The sequence below is a fragment of the Schistocerca cancellata genome, chromosome 1, assembly GCF_023864275.1.
Source record: "Schistocerca cancellata isolate TAMUIC-IGC-003103 chromosome 1, iqSchCanc2.1, whole genome shotgun sequence".
Classification (NCBI taxonomy): domain Eukaryota; kingdom Metazoa; phylum Arthropoda; class Insecta; order Orthoptera; family Acrididae; genus Schistocerca; species Schistocerca cancellata.
In genome coordinates, this window is record NC_064626.1 from 16,278,686 (window position 1) to 16,300,894 (window position 22,209).

At 38.7% G+C, this 22,209-nt stretch overlaps 1 protein-coding gene across 4 annotated transcripts in view; it reads left to right on the forward strand.

The window, feature by feature from the left end:
• LOC126164408 (phosphofurin acidic cluster sorting protein 2) overlaps nt 1-12,723 on the forward strand; it is a 704,396-nt gene extending 691,673 nt beyond the window's left edge. For all 4 annotated transcript variants that reach the window (XM_049920238.1, XM_049920240.1, XM_049920239.1 and 1 more), the window contains 2 exons: nt 10,776-10,892; nt 11,348-12,723. In XM_049920238.1, coding sequence (XP_049776195.1) covers nt 10,776-10,892; nt 11,348-11,466 — 236 coding nt within the window. In that variant the 3' untranslated portion in view covers nt 11,467-12,723. The remainder of the gene's footprint in view (nt 1-10,775; nt 10,893-11,347) is intronic.
• The last annotated feature ends 9,486 nt before the right edge of the window (nt 12,724-22,209 follow it).

Below are 22,209 nucleotides of genomic sequence, written 5' to 3' on the forward strand. Positions count from 1 at the left end.
GGTAATATTCTGCCATGGTAGTCACTGAAGGCTTCATGCATTGCCCTCTTGACAGCCAAATGTGTTTCAGTCAGCATCTCTCTATATGTAGCCCTATACATTGTTTTAAATCTGTTATGCAGCTGTCTCTGTTTATTTACCGTTGCTGTATACCATGGAGTGTCCCTCCCATTATGAATAGTTCTACTGGGCATACATTAGTCTAGTTCATGGTCAACTATTCTTTCAAACTTCAGCACTACATCTGCCTGTCCAGAGCTAAATGTTTCTAGTTCCTCGTTAAGATATGACACTAGCACCACTTTATCCTGTTTCATAAATATTTTCTACTTGTTTTAGTTACCCTTTGTAGTTCGGTAATCGTTGCAATTGACTGCGGACATGAGAAAGTAGAGCCATTTGAAAAATTGCAAAATGCTTAAAGTTGTGAAGCAGCAGACACTTGAAGAAATATATTTATCTAAACTATTCATTTAATCCTGTCCTGAAATTTTGAGCTACACCAAAAGAAAAATATTTTCAGTAAAACTAGTTTTTGCTTTGCTGACAGTGACATGTGTAACTGCTAGTCCTCATTCGCAAGTATGATTGAAGAAAAGGAGAGTGGACACCACAACCATTAACCAGTTGATCACTCCTATGATTTTACATGAACCTTGCGCAGCATGTTCTGTTGATTCATAAATACACACATAAAAAAAGTTTTGCATCACCTCGGTTCTGAGAGTTCTGGAACCTGTACAGAAAATTGGAAAAAGAGATCAATATAAACATCATTTCTGCCCTTTTTATTGCTCATAAAAGCCACATATTGCATGTTGTACCACCATACAGCGAGACCTTCAGAGGTGGTGGTCCAGATTGCTGTACACACTGGTACCTCTAATACCCAGTAGCACCTCCTCTTGCATTGATGCATGCCTGTATTTGTAATGGCATACTATCCACAAGTTCATCAAGGCACTGTTGGTCCAGATTGTCCCACTCCTCAACGGCGATTCGGCTTAGATCCCTCAGAGTGGTAGGTGGGTCACGTCGTCCATAAACTAGCCCTTTTCAATCTGTCCCAGGCATGTTCGATAGGGTTCATGTCAGGAGAAAATGCTGGCCATTCTAGTTGACCGATGTTGTTATCCTGATGGAAGTCATTCACAAGATGTGCACGATGGGGGCGCAATTTGTCATCCATGAAGACGAATGCCTCACCAATATGCTGTCGATATGGTTGCACTATCGGTCGGAGGATGGCATTCATGTATAGTACAGACGTTACGGCATCTTCCATGACCACCAGTGTCGTTCGTTGGCCCCACGCAATGCCACCTCAAAACTGCAGGGTAGCTCCACCTTGCTGCACTCGCTGGACAGTGTGTCTAAAGCATTCAGCCTGACTGGGTTGCCTCCAAACACGTCTACGATGAATGTCTGGTTGAAGGCATATTCGACATTCATCGATGAAGAGAATGTGATGCCAATCCTGAGTGGTCCATTTGGCATGTTGTTGGGCCCAACTGTACCATGCTGCATGGTGTTGTGGTTAGAAAGAGGGAGCTCACCATGGACGTCGGGAGTGAAGTTGCACATCATGCAGCCTATTGCAAACAGATTGAGTCATAACACGACGTACTGTGGCTGCGCAAAAAGCATTATTCTACATGGTGGCATTGCTGTCAGGGCTCCTCCTAGCCATAATCCGTAGGTATCGGTCATCCATTGCAGTAGTAGCACTTGGGCAGCCTGAGCGAGGCATGTCATTGACAGTTCCTTTCTCTCTGTATCTCCTCCATGGAATGACCGGAACTGATCGTCTGTCGGACCCCCTCCATCTAATAGGCGCTGCTTGTGCATGGTTGTTTACATCTTTGGGTGGGTTTAGTGACATCTCTGAAAAGTCAAAGAGACTGTGTCTTTGCTACAATATCCACAGATAACGTCTATTTTCAGGAGTTATGGGAACTGGGGTGATGCAAAACTTTTTTAAATGTGTGTTCAAGTTCATTACAATACTCACTTTCCAGAGCCTTTGAGGATTTTTTTGTCCCATACATTGTGATCTCTTCTTTAGGTCTTATGCCCATTAATTATATATATTAAAATAGAATCCAAATAAAATATATTCAAAGCCATCCCCTTTGTCATAGCACTTCAGACTTTTGAGCTCTATTCTGTCTCTTAGGTTCCTTTCAAGATAAAGTTGCTCTTTTATTTTATTCTTCCTGATTTTCTGAAGGCACAAGCAGAGGAACTTCATATCATTTGCCTGGAGAAGACTGCTGGCTGCTTGGGTCAGTGTCACTACTTCTAATCCATATGTCAATAATGGGACAAGGTATGTGCTGTGTAGTTTATCTTTGAAGGTAGTGGAAAAAAAATTCTGCCCTGCAGTATATGATAAACAGAGTGAGCTGTATAATTTGCAAGCTGCTTATATTCTATTGCCAGTTTCCCAATTTGTGGTGGTGCCTGAAGAAACATAGTTCAGCAAATATTTGACATTTTTCACAATATTAATTTCCTCATTTTCGGCATTCACACCAACCATTTCAGGATTGATACCTGTAACCAAGCCTGCTAATTCATTGTACTAATGCTTAGTACCATTTTTTTGAATTTCTTTGTTGGGAAATATTTCTGCTGAGCAAGGTCTGTTTTCCATGAGCCGTGACAACATCTACTATAGAACAAGAAACAAAAAATATTTTCATATGACATCCTGTTCTATGGCTTTGGATGGTACTATGTAGTATAAGTTTGTAACAAGTTACAAACATAAGGCACAAAATCAGGAATGCCAATTAGTTAAAAAAATGAGTTGAAATTAAGGCTGTGTGTGCGTAGCTAGGTTCACACTCTTTGTACAAATTATTTGGACTTCAAGAAAGCAAATTCCTATTAGCATTATAGAAGGGGACCTACTGTATGCAAATCGAATATACATTGACTTGACCTTGAAGAGATTATCCTGCATCACTATATATTGTGATCACAAGTATCCATACCACTCATACACAGGAGAAGGCTAAAATAAGTGATTTTCAGGGGATGTTTGTCCATCTCATAAGAGCTTGTGCAACAGTAACTGACAATCATAGGTCACTGATTAGGATGAAAGAGAAATTTAGGAAAATTGTCCACAGCGAATGGGCATAGTCTGGAATTATACAAACTGTTCCAAGATGTATGACTACAACCACCATCATCTACGGAGATGAATGTGTGAATAACATTATTGTTTCTTGGTGTATCACTATACCTTGTAGATAAAGTATGCCTGCATGGCAAGGAAACATCCAAGATACTCTGTCAAGTAGTAGTTCAGTGTAACACCACCTTCTGGCAAACTTGTGCTGACTGAGTTTTGATATGAAAAATGTTTTTTGTTGCGCAACTTACTTCATCAAGATTAATGATCAACAGTACTGACATTGGAACACTGCAGAGTGACCCTCTCTGATCTTCTTCATACTTAACAGAATTTGAAGGTCGGTGCTCAGACATCAGTTTCCTAATGCAGTATGATAGAAGTCTTTAAAAAAAGCCTTTGAAGATTAGAAGGTTTTGAGTGCTGTTTAGTACAAAACATTTGTAGATTGTTAATAAATTCACCAATAGCTTAGGGATTGGAGCATAATTGGATTGTAATCGCAAAGGCATTTGTTCAGATCTCACTAGTTGCTTCCTCTTTTTTCTTTTTAAATTTTGTAAAATTTCCTGAAACATTTGCAATAAAAAGTGCATATCAATAAATGCAAAAATAATATGTTACAAAAGAATAGTGAAACCAGAATGCCTCTACACCTGTATGCCTACCACTGAATTACAAATTAGACAAACTAGAAATATTAGAGAGTAAAATCCTGAGGAAAATTTTAGGTCCAATAAGAAGCACAGAAGACCGAAAAATTGGAAGGAGTGATTAAATATGAAAAAATAACAGAAGAATACAGAAAAGATGACCAATATTTTTTGGGTATTTATAAAGGATGAATGGAAGTAGGCTGACAAATGAGCCATCAAGTATCTCTAGGAAGAAAATTAACAATAACCTAGATCTGAGAAGACAAAAAAGATTAAAAATACACAACATAAGAGAAGGAGCAAAAAGAAAAAGATATTTTCAGAAGGAAAGTATTAAAATTAGAAGGATTCTGAGGTAGAAGCAATAACAGGACAGGTGTAAAGTGATCTGAAGAAAGAAAAGGATGCAGTGAAAAGGTGAAAGAATATTGGAGGGAAATAAAAAGAGGATATGAGAACAATATAAAACTGTCACAAGGTTCTTTAAGTTGGTCAAAGCAGATTTTTTTATAAGTTTAGTTGTGGGTCTTCTATTTTTAGAAGAATTCCTTTATGGCCATGGATTCATGCATAATATTCTCTTTCTAATGTAATGGAGATCGTGAGAAATACTAAGGAAATGGAAAGAGTCTGGGAATACCAGTGAAATTGAGCCTGAATGACCACATTTATGACCAGCCAAACCTCAGCAAACAGTGGCACTGTAGCCATTACTGAATGTTCTGTGTGCATTCTTATTTTGAAAGGATTGAAAAAGACATCCTCATCCATGATGGGATTTGAGTACATCTCTCACAACAGCAGATGGAATTGATGATCCCTATCATCAAAATGCCAGTTCTGCTTTCGCAGGAGCACAGAACATGGATGTAGGGTTCCAGCCCTGAGGGAGGAAGGCAGGGCGCGTTCTCCCACTCTGCTCGTCGTACTTTGGCCAGACTGAGTTCTCGTTTGTTTATGCTCGCAGCTGTCTTCCATGTTATAATGTCTGCACTTTACTGACAGTATTATGTTCAACATGGTTGCAACATTCGTTGAATGTTGGCCATAAGCAAAATAAAAAACAAAACCTCATTAATGTCTGGGATGTTAAAAAGAATCACCTGAGGAAAAGTCAACACAAACTATTTGGCCTGCACAGAAAACCACAACATCTGCAGCCTACAAGTTGTTGTCACCCAACACAATGCAGTGGTATGTTGTGCTCCCTGGTTCTGCATGACAATTTGCTGGGTGAGCTTCAGTATCTGAGGATGGTTTTCCCACAAAATGACTATTCAGAGAAATAAATTCACTGAATATTCCAGCTCAAGTGAGACCAGTTAATTGAACAATATGAAGAGACACAAACTGCATCTACACTCTACAAACGACTGTGAATTGCATGGAAGAAAGTACTTCCCATTGTATCACATATCAAGATTTCTTCCGCTTCCAATTACTTATGAGGAAGATGATTTGCTTAAATACCTCTGTGCATGCTGTAGTTAAGTCTAATCTGATCTTTGCAGTCCCTTCGGGAGCAGTACGTATGGGATTGTCATGTATTCCTAGGTTCCTCACTCAATACAGTTTCATAAACCTTTGGAAGTAGGCTTTCCAGACATAACTGACACCTACCTTCAAGTGTCTGCCAGTTCACATTTTTAGGTATCTAAGTGATGCTCTCCTGTGAGTCACACAAACCTATGACCATTCACCCAGCCCTTGTTTGCACACATTCAATACCGCTATCAGTCCTGTCTGATACGAGTCCTACACATTTTAGCAATATTCTCAGATAGGCTGCAATACTGTTCTGTAAGCAATCTCCTGTACAAACTCATAGTATTTTTCCAGTATCCTATAGATGAACTGAAGTCCACCACCTGCTTCACCGAGACTGAACCTATGTGATCATCCCATTTGGTATTCCTACAGACTGTTGCATGTATGTATTTGCTGATAAAGATTGTCACCGACTCATGTTGTAGTCATAGGATATTATGTTTTTATGAAGTTAAAAAATTTACTTTTCAGGACATTTAAAACAAGTTGCCAATCTTTGTACCACTTTGGAATCTTATCAAGATCTGACTGAATATTTGTGCTACTTTTTTCAGACAATAATTGATAACTGTGTCATGTGTGAAACTGCTGAGTTTGTACCCTTATCATCCAGATCATTAATATGCAATATGAACAGCAAGGGTCCCCCACTTCCCTGAGGCACGCCGGTAGCTACTTCTGTGTCAGTTGAGGACTCTCCATCTAAGATAATATGCCATCTCCTACCTACCAAGAAACACTCATTCTAGTCACAAATTTGATCTGATACAACTTGTAATTGTACTTTTACTAATTAGTGTACATGTGATACTGGCTCAGATGCTCTTTGCAAGTCAATAATTACTGTAACTTCAGGGCTGTCTCGATGTACAATTTCAGTTCCTATGCCATCCACCAGCATCTGGACACTTGACAGGCTTTGCATACGACCAGACCTTTGTTAGTAATTATAAAAGCTCTTTTGATAAGATCCTCCTGTAGTAGTCACTGAATGTGTGACTCACTATCCTTTTGAAAGCCAAATACATTTCCTTTGGCTTGTATCAATAGCCCTATGCTTTGTTTTACTCTTATTATACAATAACTGCTGTATCTTTACACCGTCCGCCGCTCGTGGTCTCGCGGTAGCGTTCTCGCTTCCCGAGCACGGGGTCCCGGGTTCGATTCCCGGCGGGGTCAGGGATTTTCACCTGCCTCGAGATGACTGGGTGTTTGTGTTGTCCTCATCATTTCATCATCATCTAGGAAAGTGGCGAAATTGGACTGAGCAAAGATTGGATAATTGTACGGGCGCTGATAACCACGCAGTTGAGCGCCCCACAAACCAAACATCATCAAACATCATGTATCTTTACAGAGACTGTGTACTGTGGAGATACCCTCTCAGCATAAGCTGTTCAGCTAGGCACATACCCAGTGTCTGGCCAGTTACTGTTTTATGAATGAAACTATATGGTTGCAGAAACCATTTCAAGTCTCAAAGACCTATGATGTGTACATGCAGATGGAAGTAATGAATGAAAATTTGCACAGAGGCCAGGGTTTGAACCTGGGTGTCCTGCACACTAGGCAGACGAGCTAACCACTACGCTACCCTGGCGCAGTGATTTTGCACACCTGTAAGGATGACCTTAGCACACCACCCCTCTCAATCCAGGATGGTGTAGTGGCCAGCATAACTATCCAGGAGACCTGTGTTTGAATCCTGGTCTTGGTATAGTCCGCGCACAGTACAGCACTGGGCAAGTTCATTTGTTTGTTCGGAAGGGGAATGACAGTGTTTGCCCCCTTTTGGCCAATCGGCGATGACAGAATTGAGGCACATGCCCTGCAATCTTTCTCAAACAGTTTTACAAAACTATTCGGTAAAAAAGTCTCAATTTTGTACTATTTATAGTTTTATATTCCAGCTTCATGATGATGGATGATGAGCCCATAATTTCATTACTGGTCATAGTTATTGCGATATTTGCACGTAAGTAAGACACTGGTCCAAATTCGAAAAAGTTTGCAACGAAAAATGGGGGTCACTATGATTTTGCATTTGGTACATATACATAATATGTTGCTTTGTGTGAAATTTAGCTGAGATATTGAACTAGACTTTGTGGAGGTCTCTATCTGTTACAAATCTCGAGAAAATTGATCTGACGTAGCACACTCACCTGCAATCGCACGCACCTGTGATGTAGCCATTCCTCATATTTTGTAACTGATTTGAGATATCAAAATGTGTTTTTGTCAAATGGTAGCATGCAGGAGAGTATTTTGCCAAACAATTATTGTGCAAAACTTCATTATCTATCGTGTTATTCCACTAACTACACACTTCTCTGACGAAAGAATGTAATTTTTAAGGCCCGACAATAGCTGGTGAAACAAGAAATGCTACGGATTTTGGAACAACATAAGTGAAGACATTACACGTTTATTTTTGTACCGAGGATGTGCTTTTTCATAAGCTATTGATCTTACTTTTCCGCAGTTAATAAACCATTGTTTCGAAATTCTCTTGCAGTGTCATCTGCACAACACGTTAATGAAGTAACACTGTGTAAACTCGACTGTGTTTTCACAAAAAAAAACTAATTTTAATATGGGAACAAGAGAAATGTGTAGGTTTTACTCAAAATTTACACTCATTCTCTGAAAGTTACAGATGGTATAAAAGTCTGGCGAAAATAAATCAGTATTTTTGTTACATTTTCACTGGAATTGTTTTTAGATACTAACCAAATCAGAGATGATAGAACTTTTTGAATGGTCACCACTTTTTAGATACTAACTGAAGCAGAGGTGACAGAACTTTCTGAATGGTCACCGTGCAAGTGTGGGCATGGAGGGGCTCCACTTAGTATTTGCAGAAAATGTTAGTGTAGGCTTCAGTTTAGAATGGCACTGCCCCTCCAGTGCTTGGCATTTCCCCTGCACTGCCTGTCAGTAACCTCCACCATTACCACTCTCCCAACACGTGCCCCGCCGATTGCGCGTCTGGCGGCTACGTTATTCTGCGTGCACACTGCAAATTTTCATTTGTCACTTGTGTCTGCTTATATACATCATAGATGTTTGAGTCTTGAAAAGGTCTCTGGAACCGTGTAGTTTGATTTGATTAAGTCACCTACACTCGGGTTTCAGGCAGGATCACCATTTTGTTCAATGTTGAGATGATATTCCAATGCAGTTGGGAAGCCTCTGTGATGCTGTTCAAATTTAAGGGAAGCGCAAAGTGGGCTGAGGTGTGAATGGGAATTTTGATTGAGGGGGGAGGCATGCTAGGGTAGCCCAAGCAGTTGCGGAAAACCACTGTGCCAGGGTGGCGTAGCAGTGAGCACATTGTCCGGTCAGCAGGACACCCGTGTTCAAATCCCAGCCTCGGCACAAATTTTCATTTGTCACTTCAGTTTGCATGTATACATGATATTGTTTTATAATTGAGCCACAGTTACTTTATGTGCTTCTGCCTAAAGGCAAACGCCAATCTTACTGTGCTTCAGTGCTGAATAAAATAAATGTTGTGTGCCTCCCAGTTTGGTGCTAGCCTTACATTCAGTGCCACTTCAGTAGCATTTCTGCCAGCTTTATAGCTTGTGTTTTCATTCTCTTTTTCATGTGCCTCTCGACGACTCGATGCTCTGCTATTCTCCTTTACTTCTAAATAATATATTTCCAAGAAAATGTTCCATCCTGCCCTCAGTCTTAACAATTTAAAACAGGTGACTTCACTGACTGACTGTCTTGGGACAATAAAATTTCTCTTTGACAAGAGTTCTATGTCAAAAGCTGTGTGCTTTTCATTTTGTTGCACTGAAGTATTAATTTGTTCTCTGACAGTTACATGCTTTTGTTACTGTCTACCATGCTAGTTACATCATTTATTATGTTTCTTGCTTTGCAAGATAACACATATCATCTGCTAAGAAGGAATGTCATGTCATGTTCAGTGGCAGATCACTGATGTATATCAAGAGCAGCAACACACTCTGTGGCACACTCGCCCCTCATCCCACCACTACTTTACATGACCCTAAGTCAAATTTAAACCTCTTCCATTTTTGTAGACACTGGACAACCTTCTGCTTTTATTACAACCTATGCAGAAGTACTGAATGGTCCAATACTTTTGTTAAATCTACTGCCATCAACCCATCATTTAGCTCTGATAGTGCCTGACACAAAGAAGACTAAATTGTGTTTTCTGTTAATATCCCTTTTCTGAAGCAAAACTGTGAGTCTAAAACCAAATTATGTGTTCTGAGATGTTCCACTACTCTTGTATATGTTGCTTTCTGAAAAACATTTGAAAACAGTGGTAGAATTCTCTACATTACCTCTTTCACCCATTTCATAAAATAAAGTAAAAAGAGTATTTCAATTTATGATGCAAGTGACCATACCTGAAAGACACACTGCACAGGGGACTGAGTACAAAACTAGTGTATGGTGCACTAATTTTCATAATCCTGCTTGAAATTTCACCATACCCATGGGGAGTCTCTGCTATTTAATGATGTAATAATTGAATCAGTTTCACCTTTGCTTGTTTCCTGTAATTTCCTGTGATGTAGTTGTCTTGGAACATCAGCCTTAATGAGTTCTGCATATTTGCCTGTACCAATAAAATTTTGATTTATTGGCCTAATGTGTCACACAGTAGAAGATTGTTGCAATGGACACCGTGCCTTTAACAATGAAATTAATCTGCAATAGCAGAGCATTGCCTTAGCACAAGTCATCACATAATGTAGGAAAAGACCACTATTATATTCCCTGTTTTGTCTTTCTGGGACTGCATTATAAAGGAGGCAATATGTATTCAAATTGCAGACAACCTCACTGATTAGGGATCTGGTACTCCAGCTTAGTACTGGTTGGAACCCTGCGCTTTCTACCATTAGACCCCAACATTGAAGTGCACTCTAAAAGGGGACTATGGTAGTACAGAAATGTATTTTTGATTATTTAGTCCTCACTCTGTCAGACCAAAAACTTTTCATTCCATACCTGTGTGCAGCAAAATATCTGTTCAGCAAAGTCATAATTTTGTGTGAGTACAAAGAAATAACATGTTGAATGTTACTACCATTAAAGCGAGTGACTTTTTGGACAGTGTGAATTTCAGTTGGACAGAAAACTAAACTAATTTTGCACAAACCTGTCACTGGCAAACTCAGATTTTTATTCTTTTCATTTTGACAAGCTGTGCCAAAAGTTTTATTTATATCAATATGAAATCAAATTCATTACTATTATAAAATAAATAAGAACAATTTTTGACAAAGTAAAGGACTTTACTCTATCAGAATATGTCATTTTAATAATTCAGTGAAAAGACACATTCTGATAGGTGGAACTCCTTTATGCACAAGTGATGCCTTAGGTTCAACTTCTAATGCATTTTGTGTTTATGTTCCACTTTTTTTATGCAGTTATGAGACTTGGGAAGAAGAAGGAGAAAGAAAAAGAAAGTGAAGCAAAGAGTCAGATGGTTGATGGTGTATCGAGACTCATCTGTTCAGCAAAAACGCACAACATTCCACTGAAAGGTATGTGACAAGTGGCAAATGAAGTTTGTTTCCAGAGTTAATTTCCTTTACTCATTAACATATTTAATATTTCACTGTATTACACTTAAGCTGAAAAATCCTGGAAGCAGTGGAATGTACCATATGGTGGGGGCATTGATCAGAATTTATGTAAGGAAGCCATGGGAGTGAGCAGGTGAGCAAGTTGCCACTGAGTGGTGGTGTGCCTGCAGAGGTGTGTGTGTGTGTGTGTGTGTGTGTGTGTGTGTGTGTGTGTGAATGAATGAGACAGAGGAAGAGAGAACTAGCATTAGAAATGGTGCTTAAGGTCAAGAATAATAATTTTATGGCTTTGTTGGAGTGCCTGCTTGATATCCATTGTAGAATTTACATTATACTAATATTAAAATAGTTGCGATTAGTGATAAAATATGATGCCTACAATATTTTAATGATATTTTTTTCTTATGTTTCAGTATGTATTGATGGTACAGAATGGTCAGCAGTGAAATTTTTTCAACTGTCAGCACAGTGGCAAACGCACATCAAGCATTTTCCAGTTACTCTGTTTAACTTCCCAGAGCCTGCTCTGTAACATCACAGACACAAGGGCACAGGCAATATTGGTTCCTGTTTGTACCACATGTTTTGAATATATCACTTGTCTTTTGTGACTATTAATAACAGGCTGTATGTGTGTGTGTGTGTGTGTGTGTGTGTGTTACAGAGAGAGAGAGAGAGAGAGAGAGAGAGAGAGAGAGAGAGAGAGAGAGATTGCATGAGCATCTGCAATAATTTTGTGGTTCATAAGGCTTTCATTTGCATAATTGTGCTGTTTGTATAATGATGGAGATGAGAGTGTCAGAGTTCATATGTAAATCATTTATACACATCACTAAAACATTTGTCATGTGCCAATCAAATATAATACTATTCTCAGTATTTTACAAAGTGACTAAAGAATATCAATGACAATATTTCTTTTATCCACATTTTTTGAGGAATACATGGTGTATCATATACAGACTGCTAATAATACATAAACTAATACACATTTTGGTATATGTGGTACCAAAACATATTAGAACTGTTGTTATTATTGCACATTTGTCTTTGTGTATTGATGTTTATAAACCGAGGCCAAAAAGATCTGATGTTATTAGTTCTTTGGAAAAGTTAATATTCAAAGCCAAGTTTCTGTGTTTGATTTCATTGTGGTGATTTGATCTGTGAATTGCTATTATTTATTACAAAAACTTTAACTGAGCAATACTGCAAGCCAGACTTATTGGTACACATTTTTATAAGGAGCACAGAGTCTGTGTTGTGCACTTTGTCAGCTGAATCTTCTTACTGTACGTGTGCGTGCTCTTGAAGAGTTATCAGTGTGATGTTGATAATTATGTTGTCATTATTTATATTCTCCCTTGTAAATATTTCATTTGATGTGATTAAGATTTGTAAATTGTAAATATAATTGTTGATACAACTGGTACAAACAGTGGAACATGAACTAGTCATGGGAGAAAATACAATAAACCTGTGCTTATTACACAAGTGAACCAACTTGTGTTCAGCAGAATCAAGACTTGCCAGTTCCTGACATAACTGTTGTGCAGTGCAGTCAAATGTTAGGAAATTATACTACTGTATTTATTACTCTGATGTGTTTTTTTATTGTAAAGCTACTTTGTATTTAATACACACGGATCTGATTTTGTCGCAAATAGTTAAAGAATTGTGGTTTGTACATAAAAACCAAATAAATGTACTGAAGTATTATGTATCTATTGCAATGTGCCATATTGCTCTAAAAGTACAGTCATAATTAAATTATGTTAAGGAAGTGTGATATCTATATATTATTATTTTGTTTATTTAATGCTATACCTGGCCTGTCCATTGTTAAGGTGTGGAAACCAAAACCTTGAGTTAATGTATTCTATTGTGGCAAGAAATTTGTTCATGATTATTTACCTGTTGTGCAAGATTGAAGCTGGCAGATTATATTAACAGATTTCAGTTTGTAGAATTACTTGTACAGTCCAGTACTCTGAACCAAATTAATGTCCCATTTTTTTGTCACACTTTTTGATATCTTCATTCATTCTCACTCTTCCCATAATCATTAATTCAACTGTTGTTTAGAAGATATTGTTGGAGAAAGAATTTTGTAACAGCTATTTTCTTCAAATCTACAAGGTGTTTCAAAATGATTGTAGGGTTTTTAAGGCTTTGTAGCATTTATTACATTCAACTTAAAATTATAAATAATATATCAAAGGAAAGAGCAACTCAAGTTTTTTTTTCTCTGTCTATCATTTGCAGTTGTTACAAACTCTAAAGCATGCAGACTATGATTTATGTAGCAACTTGTTGCCTGATGATGAAAATTTTCTGGATTGTATCATCTTCAGTAATGAATTTCAGTAATGAATTGACCGTTCACCTAAGAGAAAATATGAACACACAATGTACACATCAGACAGACAACAGCAGGTGATAAAGTTGCAATAAGACTCCTCTCAATAGAATATTCTTGTGTGCCATACACTGGTGGAAAGTTTATGGGCCTTCTTTTTTCGTGAGGCATCTGTAGTTGTTGTTTCTTAGCTTGATGTGCTAAAACTGTGGCTCTTTCCTCAGTTGCGAAGGAGCTGAACACACAACTTTATTTGGCAGCAAGATGGTACACTGCAGCATAACTCAGTATGCAACTGGTTAAATTATGTCGTACCCAACTGCCGGCTAGGCTGCATGGGGCTGGATGACAGAGCTTCTTTCATATGACCTCCACACTCATCTGATCTGATGCCGTGCAATTTTTATCTTTCGGGGATGATAAAGGATAATGTGAATGTGTCTCCGCCACCAGCTGATCTCCCCAACTTGATAAACAGTACTGAAGCAGTTGTTGCAACAAATGTACTGAGCATGGTCTGGGAAGAACTAGTCGACTGACAAGATTACTGTTGTGTGACAAATGGTGCTGACACCGAACACTTGTAAGAGAAACTGTGTTGGTTGCTCTTCTGTTTAATGCATTATTTATAATTATAAGTTGAATGTAACAAGTGCAACAAAGCTTTAAGACACCAAAATTAATTTTGAAACACACGGTATAAAGAAGTAATACTAACATCATGTGCCCTTGTTTCAGTACAAATTAAAAAATATGTACCAGTTCTCATCTGAATTCAGGTAGATTATATACTATGAACAATGTTTCATTTATATTATTCTCAAGGAATCGGAAACAAGATGGTGTTTCCATTTTCTTCTGTGACAACACAACAAATGCAAATGCCTTGCTAATGACATATTAAACACCTGTATGACTTTGGGAAATCTTCCCTAAATACAGCTGAGATACATAAGCTTGGGCACATCTAAAATAATGTCTATTCCCTTCTACACAATGCTGGCATTCCTAGAAATTGAAGATTACTTAATTAGGGAAATTTACTGTAATCCAAAGGTCAGGGTTTTATTGTGTCACAAGTCCAATGAATCTTTCAGAATCTTAATGTGGCTTACACTTTTGGACAGATTTTATTTATATGAAAACAAGTTAAGTTGTACCTTATTTGAGTATCATGCTGCAGTGTCCAATCCCAATTTTGGCTAATTAGGACTTTAGTTCTGTATGAGAATCTACACACGTGGTACAGAGCCAATATCTTGCTTATTAACTTACAACAGAATCTCATTGCAGAAAGGAAAATAAATGATATCATTTAAAAAATTTAAAAAATGAGTCAAGTACTGTGTTTACAATTTTAATAACAGTAAGATTATTACTTTCCTAATGAACTGAATAAACAATGTAAAGTCCTACATACTGGATCCAGCGATTCAACAGGTTGGTGAATTTAATTTGCCACAAGAGATGCGAGTGCCATCTGCAGATATAAGTAAGCAAGAGTGAGGAACGTGATGAAGAGTACTGTTTAATACTTCCATTAGTGCTTCATAAACAATGTGCAACACTAAAATTTGTCATCAACAAAGCATTGAGCAACGTAAATACTAAATATTCAATACCGTAATGCTATAAAATTGAGGTACTCACATGCCACAGACTACATAAATATTTTACACCAATTTCCATGCAAATAGATTGAAGATTGAATGTAATTGATTACATGCCCTCATGAATTAAAACTTTACCTGGGAAACAAAAAATGTGTGTGTGTGTGTGTGTGTGTTTTGCAGGGGGGGGGGGGGGGGGGAATTGTTATGAGCACATGTGCATCAGTAGAAATCCAGTTTATTCAGATAATCGAACTGCATACTGTTATATACCAACAAAAACTACACATATTTATTCAAATTTATTCTTACAAAGGCAAGTACAATAAGAGCGATAAGAACGTATGTAGTACAGTCTAGTAAACAAAAAATGTGTAATACATATGCATTTTGCATGTACAAAAAAATCTTTACTTTTGGTCTGTCTGAGCAAGCCTTCTGACTTACAAGTAGCTAATTTGCACACTTTTTTCAGGAGAGATATCTGATACTGGTCACTTTCATCTTCAGCTTCAAACCATTGCAAGGCACTATCTAAACATGTAAATGCTTCAGAAGCAGCCAGTGTATTTTCATCTTCATTTTCAGGACCATTACTTGATGAGATTCTGGTAGTGTCAGCTTTACCATTTACCAGTGACGAGGTGTACAATTTCGCTATCCTGCATGATTTGGTGCTCTGGGTCTGCATTGTCGATGCTCATACATTATTAAATGTCTTCTTCATCACATTCACAGCAACTCTTTTTTTTTTTTTTAGCATTTCAGACATATCATTCTGCTCATCATTTGTAATTAGACTCTGAGAAATTTCTGCCACACACTAAATTATATTCCACATTTTTTTCAAATTCTGTCTTTTGCACTATAGGTTCCTGCTCTTATTATGTAAGACACATCCAAATCAATATTTTTATCATTTTGTAACAGACTTTCTTCTCCGTCCTTTTCTCTTTCCAACAATAACTTACGTAACAATTCTTTACTCTAATACTGTTTCAGAGTCTCAGTCATGTCTTGATCCATGAACTATAATAAATATGTTTATGTTAGGTGGAAGAAATGTCACTTTCACGGACTTATCCGTTTCGTTTAAGAAATCGTGATGGATGAGCCGGTACTTTGTTAAGGAGCAATAATGTTTTCTCCCTTTTGCTATACTTAAACTGACAACCTTTTACAGAGGATACAAAAACTTCTATAAATCAATCTGTGAAAATCTTACTATTTGATAATGAGTGTAGGCAACTGGTGGCTACCAGTAGCATTAGCACAAGCTAAAGCAGTAATATGATACTTGCTTATTTTAGGATGAGGTGCTGCTAACCCATGGCATGAAACAAGTTTTTCTTAGCAAATCTTTCCATTGAGTCCAGTTTCATCAACATTGTTAACATTTTTGAGAGCATAATTTTCTTCCCTTGACATGACACCTATATTGATTTTGAAAAACTCAGTTGCTAAATAATAAGCAGACAGTTTTCCTCAGTGTATTTGAAGCTCATGGATGCCATATCTTGACTTAAGGCATTTTAACCGGCCCATGCTTGCTTTGAAATCTGTCAGCCCTCCACAATTTTCATTAGATTGAATTGCCTTGTCACACAGAATAGGACCAAAGGTATGTTCTCCTTCTGATACTTTTTCTGTGTAAACTACTTGTAAACAGCATCTTCTAGATGTACGTTCATGATGATCTTTGTAGTTTTACAACTTTTCAATCCATCCGTAGACTCAAGCTTTTAACAGTTCAGTTAAGCTGTCTTTCAGTTGACTTGTATCAGACAATTGACACTACTTACTTGGCTATTCCTCCATAGAGCAGAAATATTTTTGACGTGAAAAGGTCTATTTGCTCATCATCAAACTTTCTTGTGTGACAAAATACCACCAGACTTGAACTGATAATAACTACGAGACAAATAATGGGTAAATAGTGGTTGAGTCCCCAATGCAAGAGCACATCTGGACATATTTGGCATACTGTATTTGTTTTGCCTCTGACCTCACTTTAGCAGTATAGGCACATTTAAGTGATTGTTATGAATTAGTTTTGTGTAAAGTTTTAACTGTTGTCACATAAAAACAAATTTATGAAAAGGATAGTTGCTACTCGACCACATTGTGGAGAAGCTGAGTCCAAGATAGACACAACTGAACTTTCGACCTACAAGGTCTTCGTCAGAGATAGAAAACACACACACACACACACACACACACACACACACACACAAAAAGCACCTTTACTGCGCTTGATGGGAGATGAACTGAGTGATGGGTATAGGGAGGATGCTGGGGTGGGGAGGGGGATGATAAAGTGTTGCTTGTCGAAGCATAGAGGGATGAAGTGAAGAGAGGGTGGGGGGTTAACAGAAAAGGGAAGGTAACAAGACTGTGGGTACTTTGGTGGAATACAGGACTGCATAGTGCAGAAATGGGAATAGGGAACGGGCTAGAGGGTAAGGACTAACGAGGTTGAGGTCAGGAGGGTTACAGGAACGTAGGATATATTGCAGGGAATGTTTCCACCCGCACAATTCAGAAAATCTGAAGTTGGTGAGAAGAATCCAGACGGCACAGTCTGTGAAGCAGTCACTGAAATGAAAAATGTTGTGCTGGGCAGCGTGCTCAGCAATGGGGTGGTCCAGCTGTTTCTTGGCTACAGTTTGTCGGTGGCTGTTCATGTGGACAGACAGCCTGTTAGTTGTCATGTCCACATAGAATGCAGCACAGTGGCTGCAGCTCAGCTTATACATCAGATGACTGGTTTTACAGGTAGCCCTGCCTTTGACAGGATAGGTGATGCTTGTGGCAAGACTGAAGTAGGTGGTGGTGGGAGGATGTATGGGACAGGTCTTGTATCTAGGTCTATTACAGGGATATGAGCCATGCGGCAAGGGGCTGGGAGTAGGAACTGTGGAGGGGTGCACAAGGATATCGTGTACGCTCAGTGGGCAGACGAATACCATTGTGAGAAGGGTGGGAAGGATAGTGGGTAGGACATTCCTCATTTCCGCGCATGACGAGAGGTAGTCGAAACCTTGCGGAGAATGTGATTCTGTTGCTCCAGTCCTAGGTAGTACTGAATCACAAGAGGAATGCTCCTCTGTGGCCAGACAGTGGGACTTTAGGAGGTGGTGGGTGACTGGAGGAGAAGGCACGGGAGCTCTGTTTTTGTACAGTTGGAAGGATAATTACAGTCTGTAAATACTTCATTGAGACCCTTGGTCTATTTTGAGAGGGTCCACTCGTCGCTACTGATGTGATGGGCATGGGTGGCTAGCCTGGATGGTAGGGATTTCTTGGTATGGAATGGGTGGCAGCTGTCAAAGAGGAGGTATTGGTGGTTGTTGGTACGTTTGATATGGAGAGAGGTACTGATGTAGCCATCTTTGAGGTGGAGGTCAACAGCAAGGATGGTTGCTTGTTGGTTTGAGTAGGACCAGGTGAAGCGAAAGGAGGAGAAGGTGTTGAGTTTCTGGAGGAATGTGGATAGGATGTCCTCAGCCTCGATCCAGATCATGAAGATGTCATCAATGAATCTGAACCAAGTGAGGCATTTGGGAAACTGGGCATTTAGAAAGGATTCCTCTAGATCAGTGGTTCCCAACCTTGGGGTAATTACCCCCTCAGGTGAAAAACAACATTTTCTGGGGAGGGGGTAAAAGCACGAATGATTAGATCACGTTCAGTTGCGTAACTTAACTGCTTCAAACATCTATTTCACTACCTCATTGCACTAATAATGTTAATATAGGTTGCTAATTATCTACTGTCAAAAATTAGCATTAACGAATGACGGTATGTGGCAGAGGTGACAGTGAATGTATTAACGACAGACATTACTGAACTTCACGCACAGTACGTGATGACAACTAGCTGCACTTGGCTACTTGCCTGTATTGCTGTAGCAGTTCGTTATTTACTTCACCGAGTTGACAGCTCGCTGTTGCTCTCAGTTCTTGTTGCGTTGACAGACACAAAGTGGGTGTGTGGTGTCCACCACAATTAATTCTCCGCACCAAGCAGTGGCACACTATTATGTGTGGCTCAGAAACGCATTGTTCGCCACACTTCTCCATGCGCAGCCCGCTATTAGCACCACAAGCTGCCTTCATGTACACGTGCACTGGCTACAAACCATAGCGATTGGCCGCCCATAACCCTCAGTGATTGGCCGCGCAGAATATACAGCAACCCCAGCCACTGGCTCCATTAACTATGGAGCCTTATTTAATGCAGCTTCTCACAACTACAAGCCATTTCTAATCGTGCTATGTTCTACTCCACAACTAGGAAGTGCTACATTGCGGAGGCTCTTCTTTTCAATATTGATTTGGCTGCGCTGTGTATTTAGAATCTGAATGCTTTACTGGAACTTGGACTTCAATGTTCACTAGGTTTAGTATGTCAACAATCTTGTTATTCCGCTGGAATTCTGCATTTCACTTCACTTCCTTGACACTGGTATAGCCACCATCAGTTTATATAATTTTCCAACCACTATTTATCTACAACTTCGCACTTGGCAACAGAATTATTTTGTATCAGTGTTGTGTCAATCAACCGTAGAACAGTGATATATTTATTGTGTTATTTCTGGTTATAACAGGGTGCCTCTGATCTCACTATCTTCTCAACATATTTTGGATTGAGACAAGAAAGAGAAACAGGTGAGTGAAGTTTTCCTGTTCAAGCGCTAACTGTTGGGTAAGTAATTCCTAATTAATAGCACTGCCTTCCCTTTAACCGGACATAAATACCCAAGTCGATGAGATTACATAGGTGTAATTCCTAATTAATAGCACTGCCTTCCCTTTAACCGGACATAAATACCCAAGTCGATGAGATTACATAGGTAGCTCCATTGCCACAGAACAGCACTCCCAGAAATATCACTATAAATGATGTACACAGCTAAAATCTAAAAATTCCTTCACAGTAAGGACAGAAATGGATTCAACATGTGTCTCATGCCCACTTTTTCACTGCAAAATAGACATTGGAGACACAGGTGTACGATTTCAGACGTGGGCATGATTGTGGTGACAAGCTTCTGAACCAAGGAAAGAGAGGCCGAGGAAAATCCTTGTAGAAGTCTGAAATATATGTTGTTACAATACTCTCATGAACCTAAAAAGAGAAAGTAACCACTACCATCACAATGTGGTGAATGGCATTGCTTCTGATCAAGGCTACAACACATTTAACATCTTGTCATCCTTCAAAAGAAAGTGTGCACAACAAAAGCGTAAAGCTGAAAACTGAGCCATCTGCTGTGTCACTGAAAAAATTCTTTGTGTAAAAGAACAGAAGTTGAAAATGATTTACTTTTTGCCCAAAATGACAGATATTGTATTAGCATGTTTTTTCGCTAGGCAGTCATCGTCAAACAATTGCAAGGAAACTATTCGGAAAAGAATATTTGATTCTTTTGTTTCTTAGTCTCATATTGCAGACTGATGACAAAGTGGCTGTATTTTCATTATTGGTCATATTTATCACGATTCTCCAAAGTTAAATAACTCACTTTCTCTTGTCTGATGAATATGCAGTGAATTATGAGTGCGAAGTACGACTGGTGATCTGAGGGAGGCAGAAATTGGAAGTCTGAAAATGATGTCGTTTTTTCGAAAAGCATCCCCCAACCATATCTACAAGTCTTTGCAGTCATCCACAAGTAATTTCTGAACCCCATTACATCATCCATTTTTTAGGTATCTAGAAGATTGTACTCTTGTGTGTTTCTTACTTTAAGAATCTCATGCATCCACCAATGTTTATAAGCAATGCTGCTACTTTTCAGTTGTTGCACTTCAGGTCATAACTAACATATCGAAATAATTTTTTATGTTCATAACAAACCAAAATCAATTTCTTGTCAGTAGAGATTTGTTTACCGTCTTGTACATAATTTTAAAGTGTTCTAAAAAAAAAAATCTCAATACGTCAAAGCGTGTCCATACTGAGCACTCCCTGTTGAGCACGATCTGTGTGTTGTCGGTATGTCAAAGGAATATAAGGGTCCACGCTCACTCAATTTGGACAGAGCCATGCCATGCATAGTGGTTCAAGTCGTGGTGCCACAGTCTCTTAGCTGGAGCAAGTTAAGATTGCAAATGCCACATTTATTGTACTGTACCATCGTCTGAAAAAGAGCTGTTGTCAATGGTCAACACCAGCCTTAGAAAGTAGGGCAATGTATGGTGGAAATACTCTTTTCATTGAACTACTTGTTGGCAAGGCTGAACAGTTTGGATGATTATTATTACTATGATTTTATTTTTTTTAATCGAATGTCATTCAAAGACTTAACATCTGTTGTATATGAATCACGAATAATGGACACAGACTGTACAACTGCAGCATCAAGCAAACTTTTTGGCAACAACAGATGCCTTTATGAGTTTCATGTACTTAATCAAGATATCATAAACATATCAGCTATTGACACTGAAGGTATGCATATTGTTCTTCGCTCCATTGATTTCACATGGGACATCACTGGTGACTCACTGCCAGTAATCATTTATTTTTGTTTTTATCTGATATTTTTTGTCCTTAGGATCCAACAATTCCTGCTTTTCTCTACAAAGAGCTGTAAGTTGTTCAGTTTCTTTGCAGTTACACTCCATACTTAGTGAAAGCACACTGTCGCAATGCAAATATAAACATTACTGGGTCACAGCACAGTGCAATACTCACTTGTCTCTGACTCACGTCCGCACCAGAAATCTTCTGCAGTGCTGAGTCTGAGAATCCCATTTTAGGTAGAATTCAAAATGCTTATGTAATACTGTTCTGCAAGCACCAAATTCAAACTCATATGAGTTGCTGCCCAGTAGCAGTCTTGGGACAATGAGTCACAGCTTTGCTGCTGATCAGACGATACTAGTGTTTAAGACTACTGCAGCATACGCTTTTTTTATTATTATTATTATTTCTGTCTCTTTATTGGACGTAAACATGGTGCTGCTACTCTTGTCACATCTTCTCTCTCATTTACCAGCTAATCTACAGAGCTCAGTGGTAAACTGCAACTCTTAAAGTCTATGGTTCGATCCCTGATCAATCCTATGACTTTTCTCTCACTTATTATTTCCCCTCTGACGATGTTTGTTGAAGCAAAAAATGTCGAGTTAAACCATGGTTTGGAAGTGCATCCATACCACCTGAAAATAAAGATCATACACATCTTTCCAGCAGTTGGGTTTTGCAATGATTGTTGATAAAGGTAACAAAAAGCCCCAGCATGTTCTGTGCAGTAAAGTGCTAACAGCAGAGAGTATGAAACCCAGCAAATTAA